General features: G+C 38.1%; 1 protein-coding gene across 3 annotated transcripts in view; it reads right to left on the bottom strand.

The window, feature by feature from the left end:
- The window catches only part of GBE1 (1,4-alpha-glucan branching enzyme 1), a 170614-nt gene that overhangs the window by 87570 nt on the left and 60489 nt on the right, over nt 1-22555 (bottom strand). For all 3 annotated transcript variants that reach the window (XM_072025735.1, XM_072025738.1, XM_072025740.1), the window contains exons 4-7: nt 18167-18292; nt 16654-16789; nt 14198-14288; nt 13499-13708 (exon numbers count right to left, since the gene is read on the bottom strand). In XM_072025735.1, the coding sequence (XP_071881836.1) occupies nt 13499-13708; nt 14198-14288; nt 16654-16789; nt 18167-18292 (563 nt within the window). The remainder of the gene's footprint in view (nt 1-13498; nt 13709-14197; nt 14289-16653; nt 16790-18166; nt 18293-22555) is intronic.

Below are 22555 nucleotides of genomic sequence, written 5' to 3'. Positions count from 1 at the left end.
GGGAGAACCACCAATGTAGTGCCATCTGAAACCAAAACTCATGCAACGGCTACAGCTAATTTGGAAGAACAAACAGGTACCACTTGAAGTACTAGCCGCTCGTTTGGATGCTCTGACCTCCACCTTCAGTTTCTATCAACTTTTAGGAAGAGGTACCTAGTCTTTACGTTAATCCATGAAACAGCATTCCTCAAGAAAAACAGCATTCATTTTAAGACTAAAAGTAATATAAGAGATTGACATGATTATTTGCAGGTCACTTCTGATCTTTAGCGATATCAATTGTCATGGCACCACTGAGTGCTGCAGTGCTGGACATGCGAGTGCTGCAGTGCCGGACATGCTGGAACTTCAGTACGAACTGGAATCAAAGGCAGTCAAGTGGTACGCCACAATTGATATCGCTAATGCATTTTTCTCCATCCCTCTAGTAGCAGAGTGCAGGCCACAGTTTGCTTTCACTTGGAGGGGAGTCCAATATACTTGGAATCGGCTGCCCCAGGGGTGGAAACACAGCCCTACCATTTGCCATGGACTGATCCAGTCTGCGCTGAAGCAGGGGGAACCTCCTGAACACCTGCAGTACATTGATGACATTATTGTGTGGGGTGACACAGCAGAGGAAGTTTTCGAGAAAGGGAAGAAAATAGTCCAAATCCTTCTGAAGGCTGGGTTTGCCATAAAACAAAATAAAGTCAAGGGACCTGCATGAGAGATCCAGTTTTTAGGAATAAAATGGCAAGATGGACGTCATCAAATCCCAATGGATGTGATCAACAAAATAACAGCTATGTCTCCACCAACTAGCAAAAAAGAAACACAGACTTTCCTAGGTGTTGTGGGGTTTTGGAGAATGCACATCCCAAATTACAGTCTGATTGTAAACCCGCTCTACCAAGTAACCTGTAAGAAGAATGAGTTTGAATGGGGCCCTGAGCAATGACAAGCCTTTTAACAAATTAAGCAAGAAATAGTTCATGCAGTGGCCCTTGGGCCAGTTCAAAGAGGATCAGATATAAGGAATGTGCTCTACACTGCAGCTGGGAAGAACGGCCCCACCTGGAGCCTCTGGCAGAAAGAACCTAGGGAAACTTGAGATAGATCCCTGGGCTTTTGGAGTTGGGGATACAGAGGATCTGAGGCCCGCTATACTCCAACTGAAAAGGAGATATTGGCAGCATGTGAAGGAGTTCAATCTGCTTCGGAGGTGGTTTGTACTGAAGCACAGCTCCTCCTGGCACCCCGACTGCTGGTACTAGGCTGGATGTTCAAAGAAAGGGTCCCCTCTACACATCATGCAACTGATGCTACATGGAGCAAGTGGGTTGCACTGATTACTCAGCGGGCTCGAATAGGAAACCCCAGTCGCCCAGGAATATTGGAAGTGATTATGGACTGGCCAGAAGGCAAATACTTTGGGATATCATTAGAGGAGGAGGTGGGTCGTGCTGAAGAAGCCCCACTGTACAACAAGTTACCAGAGAATGAGAAGAAATACGTCCTGTTCACTGATGGGTCCTGTTGTATTGTGGGGAAGCATCGGAGATGGAAGGCTGCTGTATGGAGTCCTACACGGCGAGTTGCAGAAGCTACTGAGGGAGAAGGTGAATCGAGTCAGTTTGCAGAAGTGAAGGCTGTTCAGCTGGCTTTAGACATTGCTGAATAAGGAAAGTGGCCAGTTCTCTATCTCTATGCTGATTCATGGATGGTAGCAAATGCCCTGTGGGGATGGTTACAGCAATGGAAGCAAAACAACTGGCAGCGCAGGGGCAAACCCATCTGGGCTCCTGCATTGTGGCAAGATATTGCTGCTCGGGTAGAGAACCTGGCTGTAAAGGTACGCCACGTAGATGCTCATGTGCCCAAGAATCAAGCTACTGAAGAACATCAAAACAACCAGCAGGTGGATCAGGCTGCTAAATTGAAGTGGCTCAGGTAGACCTGGACTGGCAAGATAAAGGTGAATTATTTATAGCCCGATGGGCCCATGACACCTCAGGCCATCAAGGCAGAGATGCAACATACAGATGGGCTCGTAATCAAGGGGTGGACCTGACCATGGACGCTATAGCACAGGTTATGACTATGAAACATGTGCTGCAATCAAGCAAGCCAAACGGTCAAAGCCTCTTTGGTATGGAGGACGATGGCTGAAATATAAATATGGAGAGGCCTGGCAGATTGATTACATCACACTCCCTCAAACTCGCAATGGCAAGCGCCACGTACTTACAATGGTGGAAGCAACCACCGGATGGCTGGAAACATATCCTGTGCCTCATGCCACCACCCGGAACACCATCCTGTGCCTTGAAAAGCAAGTCCCTATGGTGACATGGCACCCCAGAAAGAATAGAGTCAGACAATGGAACTCATTTCCGAAAAAACCTTATAGACACCTGGGCTAAAGAGCATGGTATTGAGTGGGTGTATCACATCCCCTATCATGCACCAGCCTCCAGGAAAGTTGAACGATACAATGGACTGTTAAAGACTACACTGAAAGCAATGAGTGCTGGAACATTCAATAATTGGGATACGCATTTGGCACAGGCCACCTGGTTAGTCAATACTAGGGGATCTGCCAACCGAGCTGGACCTGCCCAATCAAACCTATTACGTACTGTAGAAGGGGTTAAAGTTCCTGTAGCGCATGTAAGAAATATGCTGGGTAAAACAGTCTGGGCTACTCCTGCCTCAGAAAAAGGCAAACCCATTCATGGAGTTGCTTTTGCTCAGGGCCCTGGATGCACTTGGTGGGTAACGCAAAAGAACGGAGAGGTCCGGTGTGTACCTCAGGGGGATTTAACACTGGGTGAGAATAGCCCATGAGTTGAATTGTATCATGTTAATTATTATGTAATACTGTATGTCATCACTACCATGATTACTATATACCCTAGATGAAAGTAGCGATTAATTAGAATGTATGGGAAAAAACGTTACCAGAGCATGACATAAATGGTATGGAATAAGGGGTGGATAGATGTCCTGGTTTCAGTTAGGACAGAGTTAATTTTCTTCCTAGTAGCTGGTAGAATGCTGTGTTTTGGCTTAGGATGAGAAGAGTGCTGATAACACATCCATGTTTTAATTGTTGCAGAGCAGTGCTTATACTAAGCCAAGGAAGTCTCAGCTTCTTGCTCTGTCCTGCCAATGGGCAGGCTGGGGGTGCAGCAAGAGCTGGGAGGGGACAGACCCAGGACAGCTGACCCAAACTAGCCAAAAGGGTATTCCATACCATCTGATGTCATGCTAAACAATATATAGGGGTGGCTAGCCAGGGGAGGGGGGCCGGACTGCTCGGGGTTAGGCTGGGCATTGGTCAGTGAGTGGTGAGCAATTGTATTGTTTGTTTTGTACACATTATTAGTACTAGTACTGTTATCATCATTATTGTTATTATTATTTTTCTGTCTTAATAAACTGTCTTTATCTCAACTCACGGGCTTCACTTTCCTATTTCTCTCCCCCATCCCAGAGAGGGAGGGGGAAGTGTGAGCGAACGGCTGTGTGGTGTTAGCTGCCGACCGGGTTAAACCACAACATGGCCATAAATACACAACTGATTTTTGGAAAAGGTTTACCTTACACATAAAACTGCCAGTTGATTGTTTTCTACTTTCTAGATATGGTTCTTAATCATTTTATTCCATTATTACCCGTTTTGTCTCTCTTCCATGAGCTTTCAAAAACTGGATTTCAATTATCTGTATATTACACAATACATACATTAAGGTCAGAAAAAAATGGCAATTGCCTTAATGATCCTACTCTCCTTCCCTGCCATGAGAGGTAGCATGCCTTATCTTCCTTTAACGTGTAACTTCTTTGCATGCATCCCCCTATTTGGACCCCTCTTCATTTGTGGCATTTTCCTTATATACTCTCTAATCTCAAATCTATATAAACATCACCTTTTCACCACACAGCAAAAGCTCCTATTCACAACAGTTACAGTGCACCTATTGAACTGCTCACATAACATGCTGCAGCAATAACATAAGAATGCTGTGAATGCTGTCAATTTCAGTGTGGATTACTGAAAGCAAGATCATTATGACATTTAGACTGATGAGGAATGATTCTCTACAATGTCTTGAATTGATCTAATTTTAGACTAGATGATGATATTACTGAAATACCATAATTAAATTCAGGTAAGAGTAATTGTGCTATTCAAGATAAGAATGAATTCAATTGGCTACCAGTGGTGACCTGAATATTTTAAGATAGACCATCTGACAGTTTAGAACCATTGGCTGCAATTTTTCAGTCTTTGCTTTATGGTAATAAATCAATATATTGATATATAACTCTTCTTGTGTAGCTGCATTACAGAGACTTCATGTAGAGCTATGGTTGCTGCATTGCATGTTATTATGGGAAACTGGATACTTGAAAGAAATTTACACATTCACACACTATTTTCTAAGTTGCAGAGCATCTCTGTATTTAAACTCTCCTACTCTGTCGTATCGGTACAGTACAGTGAAACAATTGCACTTCTAATATTTAATAATATTTCTAGTATTTCATTACTTTTGTTGATGTTTCCACTACTCATTCCCTTCAAGGAAGGCAATCTATTAATGAATGCTACAACTCCAATTATGTAATTTAAAGTGCCTTCTTGCTGACATCTACAATTATAACTAAAAGGAGTGGAAAACAAGGTAACAAATGATTTTCACAAGCATGTTAAAGGTATAGAAGTTTTTGTAAAGTACTTTGGTGCCTTTACAGTCACCTTCATAAAGTTCAGTCTATCAGAAACAGAGCGCTAAGGACACATGCAGGCAGTTTTTGTTGTTGTTGTTTATTTCTTTTGTTTCTAAAGTCAAACTATAATCAAAATAAATATATGAGCTTGGGGGGGGAGGGGGGGGGAAAGAAGAGGGAATAAAATCTTACTATTGCATCACAAGCAGTGCTTTCTTAAAAACTGTTAGTCATTACAAAACAATCTTTGCCAGCCAAATCCAATTCCAATGCTAATGAATACTATTGGGATCTGTAAATACACTGCTTTCCTGTACTTAGTGAAGGTAGAGTAGTAGAAAACAAATTAAAGTCAACATAGCTGAAGGTTTTTACATCATGAAACAACTTACACTTCTGTTCCTATGGTAATTACCTTAGAATCAGTGTACAAAAAAAAAATCATTAAATGACTGACTGAGAATCTGGTTCATTGACAACTGTTTCTGTATTAACTTTAATCTAGTTGGAATTATGATCAAAATATGTCCCCAAGGAATACACATTTGTGATAAACATGACCTGCCACTGGATGTCATTGCTACTGCATAAATGCAGCTATATCTGACTACATCCTCAAAAGCTGAGGAAGAGAATCATTCATTGGCTACACATACACTTTGGAGAATCCACTCTTTTGTATATGTTACATTAAATCTCTTCTAATTTTTCCCCTGCATCTTTCCTTCTCCCCTCCCAATGAGCATGGTGTCCCAAAACCAGTATGGATTAAGCTTCTAAGGAAACATCTTAGTTGAGAGAAAGTAGTAAAAGTGTCTTTAAAATAGAGCTATGCAAGGTAAGAAACACAGTTACAAAGGATAATTGAAATAAAGATTGTTATTAGCTCAAGGGTCCAAAGAGGAAAAACAGTGAAAGGTACGGAACTGTAAAAGCAAAAAAGCAGGGAGTCTGGAGAGGATAACCCAGAAAGACTCCTCGGGTGTCTTACGGAAGCTAGGAATGTACTAGTAATCTTTAAACCCTATAGTTAACACACAAAAAGGACACAGTGGTAGGTTGCAGTTGAGCATAACCTCTTTAGACTTGTTAAGATACACAAGAACAGTGACCCTGAGATGGACAGGGTCAAACATAAACACCAGATTATCTGCATTCCCTAACTAATTCTGATGTGCCAAGTTTCCTCAAATGCATTAAGCAAGGAACCATAATCTTTAATACAGTAATATCCCTTAAAGCATTAGGGTTCTTCCAGGAAATCAACTCTTTCAAGCCATAGTGATGCTCCCACATAAGTCAACGTATTTTAACTCCCACGGAAATCTGATATCACAGAATTTCTAGGTTGGAAGAGACCTCAAGATCATCGAGTCCAACCTCTAACCTAACACTAACAGTCCCCACTAAACCATATCCCTAAGCTCTACATCTAAACGTCTTTTGAAGACTTCCAGGGATGGTGACTCCACCACTTCCCTGGGCAGCCTGTTCCAGTGCCTAACAACCCTTTCAGTAAAGAAGTTCTTCCTAACATCTAACCTAAACCTCCCCTGGCGCAACTTTAGCCCATTCCCCCTCGTCCTGTCACCAGGCACGTGGGAGAACAGGCCAACCCCCACCTCGCTACAGCCTCCTTTAAGGCATCTGTAGAGAGCGATAAGGTCACCCCTGAGCCTCCTTTTCTCCAGGCTGAACAAGCCCAGTTCCTTCAGCCGCTCCTCGTAGGACTTGTTCTCCAGGCCCCTCACCAGCTTCGTCGCCCTTCTCTGGACCCGCTCAAGCACTTCGATGTCCTTCTTGTAGCGAGGGGCCCAAAACTGAACACAGCACTCGAGGTGCGGCCTCACCAGAGCCGAGTACAGGGGGACGATCACCTCCCTAGCCATGCTGGTCACACTGTTTCTGATACAAGCCAGGATGCTGTTGGCCTTCTTGGCCACCTGAGCACACTGCTGGCTCATATTCAGCTGACTGTCAACCATCACTCCCAGGTCCTTCTCTGCCTGGCAGCTCTCCAACCACTCATCTCCCAGCCTGTAGCTCTGCTTGGGGTTATTGCGCCCCAGGTGCAGGACCTGGCACTTGGCCTTGTTGAACTTCATGCAGTTGACCTCAGCCCATCAATGCAGCCTATCCAGATCCTCCTGCAGAGCCTTCCTACCCTCAAGCAGATCGACACACGCACCTAACTTGGTGTCATATGCAAACTTACTGAGGGTGCACTCGATGCCCTCGTCCAGATCATCGATGAAGATATTAAAGAGGACCGGCCCCAGCACCGAGCCCTGGGGGACGCCACTAGTGACTGGCCTCCAACTGGACTTGACTCCATTTACCACGACTCTTTGGGCCCGGCTATCCAGCCAGTTTCTAACCCAACGAAGCGTGCGCCAGTCCAAGCCAAGAGCAGCCAGTTTCTTGAGGAGAATGCTGTGGGAGACAGTGTCAAAAGCCTTGCTGAAGTCAAGGTAGACCACATCCACAGCCTTTCCCTCGTCCACCCAGCGCGTCACTTTGTCATAGAAGGAGATCAGGTTCGTCAAGCAGGATCTGCCTTCCATAAACCCATGCTGACTGGGCCTGATCACCTGCTTGCCCTTCAAGTGTCACTTGAAGGGCAAGCAGGTGATCATGTAGAAGAGCTCAACATTGAATTGTCGTCTACTTATGCCTGGAAGATTTCTCTGAACATTTAAGTTAAGAAAATTATTACTAACCAAACATTAATATCTGAAGGAACATTTGCCAAGTCATTCCACCTAATAACAACAACTCTGGTGACTAAAGATTAGGGCAGTTGGGAGCAAGAACAAAGTAAAATGGTCTTAGGTAAAGAACAGCTGTTTAAGCAAAAATTAAATATTGACCTTAACAGAGGTTGTGGAAAACGTTAGAAGATCAACATGCCTTTAAGATCCACAAGTGCAGTAAATTACTATTGAGACCAGTGGACATCTTTTCCCATGAAATACTGTGCAGAGCTATACTGGATTTAAGCACGAGGTGGCAGAAAGATCCACTGTCTCAGCATCCAAGCAGAAGTGTGATGCAAGGGAGCATCCAATATACCTGCATGAGGCTAGAACACAGGACACAGATCCTCCAGGTGACCCACACCATTCTGGAGATGCAGCTAGAGGACATGCACTCTAAAACAGAGCTAAATGTGTACTTGGGCAGCTGAATCACTCTCCAGGCATCTATTCAACTCCTGCTGCACTGACAGCAGTTTAAAAGCTGTTTCTGAACTACAGTAGTATATAACCCACTTTAAGAGAAACTGTGGGGGAAGGAAAAAAAACAAACACCTAAAAACCAACAACCTGAACAACTTGAACTATAGTCTGCAGAATTCAGGAACTGCTGTGTGAACAGCTCAGAAGACTGAGCTGGAGAAGACATCTGGTTCTCCAGCAGGGGACCAGAACGTCATCTGCTGCCCTGATATAAATTGCTGTGACTTGTGGGACACAGAGTATATACTCTGAACCCTACCTATAGCATTTCAAAGCACATTTGAACATCACTTGATACCTACTATATAAAATTGAAGAAGGAAGACTAAAAAAAATGAGATTTCTTGCATTACATGGCTTAGTTAAGCAAATTTCAGTTCCTCTACAACATTACAAGCCTTTATTCCCAAACTGGAGTAGTATTGCCAACAAATACAAACTAGACAGAAGTTGTAGGTGGACAGGCCAAAGCATTCCCGCTAGCTATGATTTGGTGCCTGCAAAGAAGAACTGAAGCACAAGTACATAAAATTTCATCCAAAAATTTGCTCTTAAAAACAGAGCCTCAGAAAAAGCCTTACGAGAGATTCTTGGGATGTCTGCTGGCCCCAGAACCTTGTAACTTGCTGATTAAATTGCTATGTTCAAGGAAGCAGCACTTACTAATTAAGAACAGGATTAAATCTAAACTCCAACTTTTGTGCCAACTTCTTCCCCTAGATTGAACAACAACTTAAAATTTTGGCTAAATATTCAGATGTCACAGAATTAATAAGAAAAAAAAATAGAGCATCACACTATTTTTACCAAGTTTTATCATTTTCCTAGATATCTGCATTTATCTGGATACTTACTGTCCCTTAGAATTAGCTTAACAAAGAGTAGAAGCTAACAAAACCTAATGAGAGAAGAAAACAGTCTAAAAAAATTAAAATAATTCTCTCAGATCTTAACAAGCCAAGGAAGGGCAGCATCTTTTACAAGGAGAATGAAATCAAATGGCAAACATCTTTGCTAGGTAATATCTTGTTCTTAATTCTTTTTACATTGTTTTACCTGTTTTGTATTTTAGACACATTTGCTATATGCAGATGAATTGATGAATGAATTTAAATCAAAACACAATCAGCTACTCTGGTTGTGATCCCACCTGGTCTACAGGGTCTATAGTGACACTTCTAATGAACTTGGCAGCTGGATAATGTTCAAATATGATTTGAGTAGGGAAGAAGTGAAACACTTAGCTTGTGTTATGTTAATTAAAAGCAGAATCCTTACTTAATATGCATTTTGAGTGAGCTGTATCAAACAGGATCATAGAAGAAACAAGGTACTTAATTTACCACAGAATGAACTACACTGTGCCAAGTAAACTACAGGTCCAGAGCTTGTAGTGTCTTTTACCTTACAGCATTATCCTTTCCTGAATTCAGGGAGAGGAAAACCACATTTTAATATCAATCAGGACAAATTATATAAAAAGCAATATTATTTTTCAAAACAGAAACTTAAAAGAAACCCCAATCCCCACCCACAGTTTGTGAGTTTGGGTTTTGGTTTGCTTTGATTTAAGGGATACAAGAGTGGAAGAACAAGAGGGAATGGAAAGATAGATTCACAAAATTAACATGATTGAGGAAAAAACTGCCCAGCTCCAGATACTAGAAAAACAGGGGAAAAAACATCAAAATTATGAAAGTGGAGGTTTATTTTTGAATTTTTTAAAAGAAAAAATCAACAATACTTGTTTTCAAGAAAATTTAAGCAGAAAATATTTTACCAATCCAGTTATTTTACTTCCAAGTTCTCTTTTCACTGAAATTGAGGTTTTATTTTCACATCACACCACCTTGAAAAGGATAATTTTTAAGTTGTTTACAATTTACCAAAGAAGTTCACTGTTTATGCAACACTTATATAAACATGGATTAAAAATACATTCTGCTTCTCATTACATGTTGTCACAAAGATTGCAATAAAAAACATGACATGCTTTTATCTTCTTATATTACACTGTGGTGCTAGAGATGCAACATCTAGGTTGAATAGTTTTACTTTTAATAGCTTTGTTGTTGTTGTTTGTTTTGCCTTTTTTTTTTTTTTTTTGCATGGATATAGATCTTTGCCACCTTCTGTTATGGTAAGCATTCACATTCACATTCCTAGACAACAGAATAATCATGCAAATTATCTAAAACAATGTTCTTTAAGTCTGGGCATTCAAAGAAAATATTAACAGACTAAACTGATAAAGCAATTGTTTCTTAATTTTCTTCATGGCAGAAAATTAGTTTCTCTCAACCCCAGTGTAAATTGAGCATTCTTTGCATTTGATGTCTAAGGACCTGTAGATTTAACAGGTTTTCCCCACTACAGAAGGAAAGAGATACTATTCTGTATACTATTCAATAGACTGTGTTTGATGTTATTTATTTTAGAATCATTTAGAACCATTTAGGCTGGAAAAGACCTCTAAGATCATCAAGTCCAACTATTAACCTAGCACTGACAAGTCTACCACTAAACCACGTACTTAAGAACCACATCCATGCATCTTTTGAATACCTTCAGGGATGGTGACTTAATTACTTCCCTGGGCAACGTGTTCCAATGCCTCACAACCATTCCAGTAAAGAAATTCTTCCTAATATCCAACCCAAACCTCCCCTGGCACAATTCGAGGCCTTTTCATCTTGTCCTATCATGTTGCTTGAAAGAAGAGACCAATCCCCACCCAGCTACAGCCTCCTTAGAGGTAACTGTAGAGAGCAATAAGGTCTCTGAACCTCCATTTCTCCAGGCTAAACAACCCCAGTTCCCTCAGCTGTTCCTCTTACGATTTGTTCTCTAGACCTTTCACCATCTTAGCTGCCCTTTTTTTGACACACTCCAGCACCTCAATGTACTTCTTTTAGTGAGGGGCCCAAACTGAACACATTATTCGAGGTACAGCCTCACCAGAGACAAGTACAGGGGGACAATCACTTCCCTAGTCCTACTGGATACACTATTTCTAATAAAAGCTAGTGTTGAAAAAAAACAACTGAGTCTACCTCTTTCTGATGACAGCTGCTCATTTAACATTTTTCTGGAATTTCTGAGCACGAAGAAACACAATTGTTACACCTTCAGTGTTTCAGATAAAAGGACTAAAGAAAACCTTTAAGACTAAAACCAGTTTACTACATAGCATCCTATGCTTAAAGGTGAAGAAGGGACTTCCCTAAAAGTTTAAAACAGGAAAACTGAATTTGATGCATTTCACTAGAGGACGGGGGATAGAGAAAGAATGACATACAAGATCTTCAATAGGAAATATACTCAGAAGCTCTAGTCTACTGGTTTCTCATCTATTCTGTCTCCCTTATGGCTCTTGTAGTCTGATGTCTACCCCAATCACATAATATAAGGACTAATTATGCAGCAGTGCTCCTCCTCAAAGAATATATGTATCATTAACTAAACAGACCTGTGTAGGAAGTTCTTTTGTTCTGAATAGATGCTTAATATTGCCTAGTTCTACCTAAAAACTGTTTCGTATTTTGTTCATTTACCTATCTTCCCAAACACTCAATAACATCACCGCTTGCTTCACCAATAAGAACAACCTTCCTCTGCTTGGAATACGAAAAAGGTCCATAACTGCATTCAATTAATTTCCTCACTGGATAAGTTTGTATCACCACACACTTGTTTGATTATCCATAAGTACAGAATGTAATAAAATGTGAAGCATTATTGTATTATATTAAAGCTTTAGGGTTATCCAAAATGGAGTTTACTTGCACATGGATTCAAAGATTAATAGGAAGCAACCCAAGAAGGAAATGGTTATGTTTGGACAAACTACAATGCATATGTTGCAATAATTAAAAGCACAATTCAAGAAGGCCATCTGAATTTATTGTAAAATTATCCTAAATAAAAAAGGAAATTAATAACAGCTCATCCTATTAAGTAGTACAGTGCATAAGTCACATATTACACTGGTCACTCAGTTTAATTGAAATTGTGAGTTACTGTGCAAGAGCTTCCATTAAAAAGTTGACCTATGCTATGTAACATTACTTCTGCAAGAGTGACCTTCTTAAACACTTACAGTCCCCATTAGTTATGAAACCGTCAGCCAAGAGCATAGCCTATGAGTACAATATAAAAAAAAAAGTATTTTTTTTGCAACTACCAGAACCTACAGAATTCTGATCCAAGGTTTAAGGACATCTGCAACATGACAATATCCAGTTAATGGCAATTCAAGGAAAGCAAGGGAGAGAAAACAGGAAAAAAAAACAACTGTAAATTGAACTTGCAAGCACACATACCCTAATAAGAAACAGATTAACAATAGAGCAGAACTCTTAAACTGCTGACTGATGAGCCACTGAAGGAACTACTCAAGCATAACCTTGAAGAGGTTAAACCACAATTTTGTGATTGATAAAATAAGAAAAACAAATTATCATGCATCTCAAGAGGATGCAAAGAAAGCAAATTTATTATGGAATAAGAGGTCTGTTGAACTATATAAAATGTATTGAAAAGTGTTTTAAGGAGATTGTGGGATTGCATCAAACTTATTGCGGGATGTTTAGGAGAAGAATCAAAGCCAAGTAAAGGCTGAAATCAAGGTGGTTCAGGGAAGAAGTTGAAAAAAAAAAAAAAGAGTAGACAAAAGCTAGCTACTTGTCGTCCCCCCTACCTCCACCTATCACTACGTAAAACAACTAAATATTCAGCATATAAGTTCCCACCCAGTACCTCAATGGTACACAAACTAGATGCTAATAGTCACCTAGCATTAATGTGTTGGCACACAGTACATTTATACTAGCAAATTAAGTGTGCCTGGACTAGGTCTCTAGACCCTGGGACATACTGCTCAGAACAGACTCTACATGTAATTTCTTTAGGCTCCAAACCAAGATGCCTGCAAGCAATCTGCCTACTCTACTGAAAACGACCTCTGCTCTGTATTAACTGTTGACCCATCTCTGTAAAGATTTGGAATAGAGCTACTTGGCCTGGGCCAAAACCTTTACTGCATTTCAACAGTCCAACAGTTTGACAACAGATTTCCAGAGATTACAACTTTTACTCAGTTTTTCTTATTCTTATATTTTATATATATATATATTCTACTTAAATATGCATTTATAATTAAATATATAGTATATATACACAGAATTATTCAGTATATACTTATAGACAGGTAGACATTTCTCTATATATTAACAAATAATTGAATATATTTAAAATATATAAAATTACTACATATAATTGTTTGCATATTAAAAATACATACCTGCAAAATGTTGTTCACATATAGTCATAGATAAAAGATTAACAACAAAAATTGAATGCATTTAATCTTAGTTTTTAAATATTTATCAAAATAGGTGAATTTAACTCAGCATATTGTAACTGTTAAGCAATCCAAATGACTTTTTTTTTTTCTGGTTTGGCAAGTAGTGCAACTTTAATGCAATTTGTAAGAGGTAATTATCATTTAAACACTCGAAATGATATTGCATACTTACTTTGAATAATCGAAGAGCCTGCTGTCCCAGAGCTGATGAGTTCCTTTAGGACCGGAATGGAAGAAACAAGAATCTGTACCATCAAATTTGTTGAGACCATCTTCAGAGTTTTTTGATGCATGGCTGTGCACGACATCCAGCAGAACAGTGATACCCATTGAGTGAGCAACATCAATCATTTCCTTCAGATCATCTGGAGTTCCGTAACGGCTATCAGCATGAAAAAGCAATGTGTTGTAAGGGGGGCAATCTGAACTTAAGCCAAAAATACTTACCATTACTAACAGTAAAAACACAAATGTCACCAGTTCATTACCTAGTTTCCAATTGTATATAGAGTTTTTTTTTTCACCCTCTGAAGTAGTAATTATTGATTAAAACCGACAGTTATTTTTTTTATTTTTTTTATTTTTAAAATACCATTATACATTTGTGCATGCAGCTGAAGCTGGATTAGCTGGAATATACCGTGACAGCTACAGTTACAGCTTTGGTTTGTATGATATACGAAGTGATTCACAGAACAGGTGATCACTGCCAAATTGATTTCAGACTTAAGAGGAAGCTATAAGCAAATACCTAAGCCTGTACTTTCTCTTTCCATTAAACTACTACTTGCAAATAAACACAGGCACACTGATTTCAACAGGTGGGGAGTAAGGTAAAGTACAAAAGAGATGCTGAAGTACTTATACCTACCTTGATGCTGCAAAGAAGCTTGTGACCTGGTAACCAAAACTGGCATAGTATGCATGTTCCATAATAGCCATCAGCTGAACGCAGTTATAGCCTATAGAAACATAAGACATAAAACAAACACACCCCTACTGTTAAAGATAATTTAAAAAAGGATTCGACTCCTGTAACTTACCAATTCCTTCTCTTATTTTGTCTGGTTTAACTGTAATGCATAATCAGCACCTAACTAGAGATTCAGTTTCTCTCAAGAGGTAGTTCTACCTAATAGTTTACACTTGCATGACTTTCCATTAAAAATGGAAAGTTCTATCTTTAAGTGATCTATGTATCACTAGAACTGAGAGATGAAATGCATCTAAAAATGAGTGTTATGCAAATATTATCTTAACTTGACTTCAGAATACAAATATAATCTTAATTTGACTATGCGCATCTGTTCACTTTTGATACTTGCAGCATTGATCATGGGGTGGGAGGAATGCACTATACCTTATCCCTCATAATAGTCTTAGTCTTACCACTCACAAAAAGTTTATTACAGAGGGGGCATGTAATCATTAATCTTTCAAAAGAAAGATGAGACAGAAGTAATGCACTTTTGTTCTGAGTTTACCAAAGAACCAAGACAATACAAGAGTGTAGCGGTCAGTGTCCCTTGTATCACCCAAAGTGTTTCAGTGCAGTATTAAGGGAGAGAAATCTAAAAAGGAAAATAACATACTAACAATGGAACTACTTACTATACTTTTGAACCAAGATATCTTTAGTGCCAGCAAATAAGCGCTGCAGCTAGCTAGCCATTAAGGATGGTCATCAAAAGATAACTTCTAAGTTTAACCTACAGTCTGTTGAGACACCCACAACCGCATCACTTCTCTTTATTAGTTTAACCAAAATCTTCACTTCATTCTCTAGTGTAAGCCAGATACTTCTGTTATTGGCTTTGTTTTCACACCCATAAACAAGTTATCAGTAGATGGCATGAGCTCGGCAGTTTGTCAGATGCATCAATATTTTATAATTCAAGCTCACTGTATTTATTTACAGCATTTCTGAAAATAATTGCACTGAATTAATCTCATTTTTACTATTTTGCAATTTTAATGCATATATTTCTACAAGTTATTAATATCTCAGCTTTTTTGAAATATTGATGTCTTTAAGCTCAGGTAACAAGATATTTCAAAATTGAATCAAATATCCCTTAAAAACTTTTCCTAAAAAAGAAATACAATTCCCACAGACTTTGCTCACTTAAAATAAGAGCAACAGCCATCATGTTCTGCATACCCAAAATTTAGTATTCCTTTTATTTAGTGGTATATCAGCCTTTTAATGACATTTCTGCTCCCCAAAGAACAACCTGTATGTAAAGCAGAAAGATGCCATAGTTCTGGTAGACCTATTAAGCTCCTGGAAAGAAGAAAATATCTTGACAGCAGTTAAAGAAACATACATGTAGATATTTAACGAACAATCCAAATGTATTTTGTGAGGGCCTCTAGATGTGCATACTCACTCATCCCTACCTACAAACTCAACTTTATTGAAAGGTAAAAAACATGCTTCGTGCAACACTGAAACAACAAGTAACCCTACAAGAAAGACATATAGCTTCTACAGGCACTCTGATAAGTAAAAAACAAACAACCAATAAGCACAGCCACCATGGATGGAGATATCAGCTATGCATGTCAACCTTTGACATTTCAGTGCAATAAAACATATTTCATCACAGGAAATAAAAGTTAACAAGTTCTAATATTGTCCATTACATAAATAGTGAGAAGACAACACAAGAATTTAAAAATAAAAATGAGAAAAATCACTAGACAGATTGAGATGAACAGTTTGCTATGCTTCTTGATTTAATCATGCCAGCTACTTCATGTATGCCCTCCAATATACTAGAAGTTCTTTTCTAAGAGAGGATTTCTCATGTTTAAAGTTAACATGTTCTGACACTTCAAAGCAACTGTTAAGCAATAGAAAAAAAAACGATTAGCACACTTTTTCTGTCAAACAAAAGGACAATCCTTTCTATCCACATATATTTCATTGTCTTCTCTAAAATGCAAGATGTAGATTAGTAAACCAATTAAGAACACTGTATTTTCCCAAAGACTATCATACAACAGATCTGTTTTCAAGTGGAAAGCAAGCCATGCTGAAAGCAAATTGCCCTCCAATTTTTATCTAGGCCTTTAGAACCACATTTTACTTTAAAATCTGTTGATTAGATTTTGTTTCATATTTTACTTCAGTCTGCATTTATTTTCCACAGATTTCACTTTATTTTTGCTGCCTCAAGAATCTATTTTTGCATTTTCACTTGAAAATGCAAAAAAAACACCAACATAACAACACAACTAATAGACACTTGATAATTACATTTTCTAATAAGAGCACAGGCACATTAAAAAAAGATCTCTGCAAGTATCTGTGTTATTACTTACCAAGATCCTTTATTCTAGGTAGTACATTGTATGTGAAGTTTTTATAAGAAGCTATTTTCCCTTCTGGGGAAGCAATTCCCACATGAGATTCATAGATTCTTAGGCTTTTTAATCTCTCAGGGGAACGATGCTTACGCTATAAAGAAAAAAAAGCAGTTGTCATTAGGACGCAACAGGATACAAGGGTTTACACTTAGTTATTTTTCAAAACAAAATTCTTTCAAGAAGAAACTAAGAAAAACTAATTCTCAAAACACATTTCCCTCCCCCTGCCCCAAGATTTTTATTCCTTCCTCTCCCAATTTAAAAAAAAAAAGTATTTTTTTTCTATTTGTCATTTCAATATTTAAGTGAGATTGACAAGTTAAAACAAAACCAGTTAAAACAAACACATATATATGTGAACAGTAAACAAGTTATAGGAGACAGTATGAAGAACATAAAGTTCTGGTTAAGGTTTGTTACCTGTATTTTACTTTCACTAGGCACCTCCCTACTTGTAAAAAGAATCAAATCCTTTTATCTGACATAACTCAGTAAGGGCTTGCTGCACCCTAAATGTTGTTCTTGCCTCCTCTGGGTCATAAAAACTGCTGCATTTCCAGTTCTTTCTCAACTACTCTTCCTATAGAGGATCTAGTAGTCACAGAGCATTATAGAAGCAGGGTAGGTCACTTTATTCATATGGACTATACATCTAAATATGTAAGTTACTGTAGATTATGCAATGTTTGCTTTTTTTGTTTTGTTTTTAAAGAGATTTTACATACGAGTTACCCTGGCAAGCAGAAACTTCATCATTTGAGGTGGGTGCTAAAACCCAACTCAAAAGTCAGCAATATCTCACAAAGAATGCCCTGCATATTGTTATTTGGGGGGAGGGGGGGAAAAGGAGGGGGGGAAGCTATAATAATATGCCAGTCTGAAGTCCTGAATGTTTTCCTAGGGTATTCCTCACATACCACATAAGGAGTTGTCAATCCTGCCCATCACTTGCAGCACTGCATGAAAAGATGGATTTAAAATCTGTAAGCGGATTTTCCTGATACGAAAAAAACATAATTATACCAGAGCTTGAACACTTTACTTTTAATGACTATTTCTTACTTCATACAGCGTTGACTTCTTACTGGCGCTGAACTTTGTACTTGTAGGTAATTAGTTCTAAACCCGGGTCCCTCCTCTGGATCAGGGAAGGACCATGACCACCTAGCCTTGGAATAGCCATTGAATTTGTCCAGTATGTGGAAAGGTAATACCATTTTAATAGACTGATTTTTTTTTTTTTTTTTAACGTATATGTTCAATGGAAGACTGGAAAAGTAGCTCAAACATCCATCATTAATTTGTTTCTGGCAGTCTTGACCATAAACCCTTCATTTCTCAGGTGGTTATTCTAACTAGTATATTAACTCTCTTTTTGTGGAAAGCCTATTTTTTTTCCAAATAAGAATACAAAGAGGTTGGGATACACATTTTCATACACCTTTTTAAAACAGTATTTAAGCCTTACTATATATGATTGTGGTGGATTCCAGTGTACCCAATCGTAATTCACTTTATCTTGATCACGGACTACATATCTTGCCCAAGGTGAAATACGATAGAGCAGTTCGCCATTTTGAGCACGAATCACCACCTATAAAACAACCATAACGTAACAATGCAGTCAAATATAATTCATGCAACATCCACTATGTAAACCATAGAAGAGAATGAAACAGTATGCTACACAGAAGTTTAAATTAAAGAACACACAAATACATCATGCTAGTTAAGACAAAAAAGAATAACCCTATTCACAGGCAAGATTTGTAAAGGAATAACAAACCAGGCATGTCAGAAATGATGTTCACAAGCATGAGCTAAAAGGTGAGGATAAGCTCACCTTTATAATATATGTAAACTATACATATGATATATGTAAGCATATAAGACCTATGTAAGCTTCACATAAATAATGGGAAAAAGTGCCTTCCCTTACCAATAGGTTCCCTGACTTCCTCTGTCATCACTGTTACACCAACATATTCTTATAAATTTAAAAAGACATGCAGTATAACCAAGATGAGAACCTTGATTTGTTTACTTGGCTAACAATCTAGTAAAGCAATTTTAATATCTTAATTCTTTCTTCTTTGTGAATCATGACTGATACGGTATAGAGCAGGATCACATATCAACACAAGCACAGGAAAGCTTCCAGGCCAAGAAGAGGGTAAAGAACAAAATTAAAATTTCTGTGTCTCTGCTGTCTTTCAGTTTCTCTGGACACCTTTACCATCATAATCAAAAAATAAGAGAAGGCATTCCTTTCAAAAGCTTGGAACGCTCCACTTTGTCAGAAAAAAAGTGACCAAACACAGGAAACCTAGCTCTTTTAGAGTATTATCATTTTACATAACAAAAGCAAGATTGACATGATGGACAGCATTGTACTAGGAATCCTTCCAGATGTTATATTCCAGGATTCAGCAACCCTCAACAGGCCATGACCACTCTGGCATATGTAATTAGGTCTTACTAAGCCTGTACATTACTAATATAATCTGTAACTTACAACAACCTTTCAAAAGATAAGCTGTATATGAAGCAAGGGGTGGAAGGTATAAATTAGCTCAAATGATCAGAAGGGAACACTTCTCTCCAGAGATCAGTTCCACTCCCAACAGCGTGCCATGGGACAATCCATCTGAGCTCTGCCTGGTGCCACAGGAGGGCAGATTCCCCTCATTGGGAACGATGCAAGACTCACTATCTGTATTTCCCTTTTTCCCTGTCTTATTAAAGAAGTTATCCTAAGAAGCCAGTTGTCAGACCTTTCTTATTGAGATCCTGATGGAATCCTGCTCTCTCTCACCCCTTTCCTCAGTGTAGGAAACTGTTGTCAGTATAGTTTTGCTTGCCTACAGTTTTGTCTGCCATTCAAGCAATGACAAAACAGGCTTGCAAATATAGAACCCAGAAACATAAGCCACTGAGGTCTTCCACCGAAAATTCCTCATTCTGCATTTGTTAAGATGCTGACTGTAGCTTTGTTTTTGTTGGTGGCTGTAAAGAGAGCTATGGACATAGTAATGAGTCTTGAAGGGTGGAAGGCTGAGCTCCGTTTTTTGTTGTTGTTTTCTTTTCTTTTCTTTCCTTTTCTTTTCTTTTTCTCTTAATTCCTAAGACGACATCTGGACAGAGATGATTATCAAACTATTGCCTTTGTGCCTGTGGCAAATGTTTTATTATTTTGACAGATTATCTGCATCCACAATCCAAACACAGTAGAAAACAAGATGAAAATAAGTATACATGGCAGGTTAATGGAATTCGGTAGAATAAAGCACGGAACTGTGATTGCTGTGCCTTTCAGTGTATATTATCACAGACTCTAGCATGCTGAGCTTCACTACCATTTCCAGACAGGTTTCGAAAGAAGTAATGGTCACTAACCATCTCATCCAAAAAGCTGAGAATAAGTTATTGCAAACTCTGCACAGCTGCAAGAAAAACTCCTTCTGCCAGAGTGCTGTGCTAGTAAAGCTGGCCGAAAGGGTATTTTTGCGAGTTTCATCAACAATATAAAGAACTTTCTGCCCAAAAGCTTTGATACAAGTTGCAAATGACTCTACCTACCTACTCTTTTTGATATCACAGTTCTGATGTTATTGCTTGTTTTATTAATTTGTCCCAATTTATCTAACAGAAATAAGATAATTACTGCATATAACAACCATATCTAGCTAATCTTAGCAATCCTTTTTTCTTCTAAAAAACTCGTGTAATTTATTACTACACAGGGTTATGAGAAGTGGGCACATTTTAATATGAGATAACTCAACTAAATATAGAACATCATTTAATTAGATGTAGGTCTGGTTTAATCCAAAAAAAATGATGGAAGGGGGTGTACTCTATTATGAAATACTAAAACAAGTCATGCATTCTATAATTTAATCCATTACGCAATAAACTCATGAAAACAACAAATTAGAAACATTTAAATTAGCAAACAGTTACTTCCACAGTTATGCTGCACAAAAGAGTTTAATTCATCTCCGTATTCTGTACATCCAAAATCACAGAACTTCTCTTATTGCACACTCAATTCAAACTCACTGAACTTCTACCTCATTTCTGAGCCATCAATGTGCTTGATTTATCAGTTCTTCAAAAGTCAGTTTGAGCAACACAACATTAGCATGTAAAATATCTATCAGGTCAAGTTTGTTGGTTAGACTTCTCATGAGCTTACAGACTTTTATAGGAACACAGGAAAGTTCCTACAAGCTGTCTCTGCCAGAATTCTAACAGCAGCAAATAAAACTCCTGAGAAGCAGAAGTGCACATGTATTGCTCATATGCTGCAATACTAATAAGATACAGCCACAAACACGATGTGCTAATATATGATTTTCTGCAAGTGTTGGGTTTACACACACCTTCAATAAAGAAATGACTTTTCTTTGATTCCTAACTGAAAATGATCTAAATATTTTTTGATCTTAGCTTTTAATTTAGGACAACTCAACTTACAGTTTAACTACACAAATTGAAATGAAAACTCACGTTCTGAAGAAATGTATTCAACAATAGAAGCCATACGATTTAACTATGCAAGTGTCAGAAAACCCCTAAAAAGTCAAGGGAAGCACTTATCTTAAACAAATATTTAGAAAATACATCTGTTACTTTCTTCACGGTCTTCTTAAAACAAGGAGCATTTTCAGATGCAGCTATGGCTGTATCTGGTTGAACCTCATCGCGATTACCATCAGTAGAAACCTTAATGTCCCCTGTGTTGCCTTCGTTTTTTAACATCACAAGGTGCATACAGAGAGAGTATAGTCAAGAGGACTGTAGTTAACTCAGAGAATGAATCATTATGGTACTGACATTGGTAAGGCTGAATCTCCTTCTCTGATTTACAGCAGCAAAATCAAAATTTCTTTAGAGCTGTTCCAAGTGATCCCCAATGATTCCCATTCTGGTTCCTATGCTTACTTAACTTTTACTTATTTTTACATGAATAACATTTATGAAACTTTTCCTTAAACATGCTCTGTAACTTATCTTATTATTCCTCTAGATGGAAGAAAGCTGATTATAATAAATTACAAATAGAAATACTTCAGATAACATTTTAGAAATTATCTTAAGATTGAACTCCTATACCATCATGTTTAGCTGAAGCATGAGCAAAACAACCTGCAAAATGTTGAAGAAACCCCAAAACAGACAGCAATTCATCCCAAGGCTGATAAAAAAACACTAAATGTCCAATAGCCTTTATTTCCATATCTGCCTCATCATTTCTTGAGACAATTAGAAATCAGCTTATTTTATAAAAGTGGTAATTATATAAAACATATATGTAAAACTGAGATACAAACAATCCTTGTTCTACATAGCTAAAGTATTTGGTATGGTTCATTCTTTGTAGTGTTCAGATATATGATGTAGGCATCATGTACATGCTGCACATGTCGCTACAGGTTATGTATTCATGAACAATAATGAATAGTCATTACACAGCCCCTTTGACAACATACCTATGAGTTTCTTTAGTGGATACTTGATTTTTACCCTAAATTTGATTTTTTTACTCATTTCAAAATAATTTTGAAAAGTTATGGTGCACAACCATAGCTAAGCTAGCTACAGATTAGACAATCAACATTTTATAGTTAGGTTCATATTTCCTATTTCTACAACTTTCTCTAAACATGTATAAAATCAGAATGTTCGCTAAACAGGCCGATTCAAATTGGCCTTTGAATTTACCTAATTCATTTATGAGGTATCTCCCTCTTAAATTAAATTATATGAAGAAGCACAGTATACTGTTTTATACAAACCCTGCAGCCCCATTAATAAAACTCTAAAATACATACTACTGTAACGACATGCATTT

This window comes from Anas platyrhynchos, chromosome 1, assembly GCF_047663525.1.
Source record: "Anas platyrhynchos isolate ZD024472 breed Pekin duck chromosome 1, IASCAAS_PekinDuck_T2T, whole genome shotgun sequence".
Taxonomy (NCBI): domain Eukaryota; kingdom Metazoa; phylum Chordata; class Aves; order Anseriformes; family Anatidae; genus Anas; species Anas platyrhynchos.
Note: the sequence above shows the minus strand (reverse complement) of the source record. Positions and strands in the feature narration are given on the sequence as shown.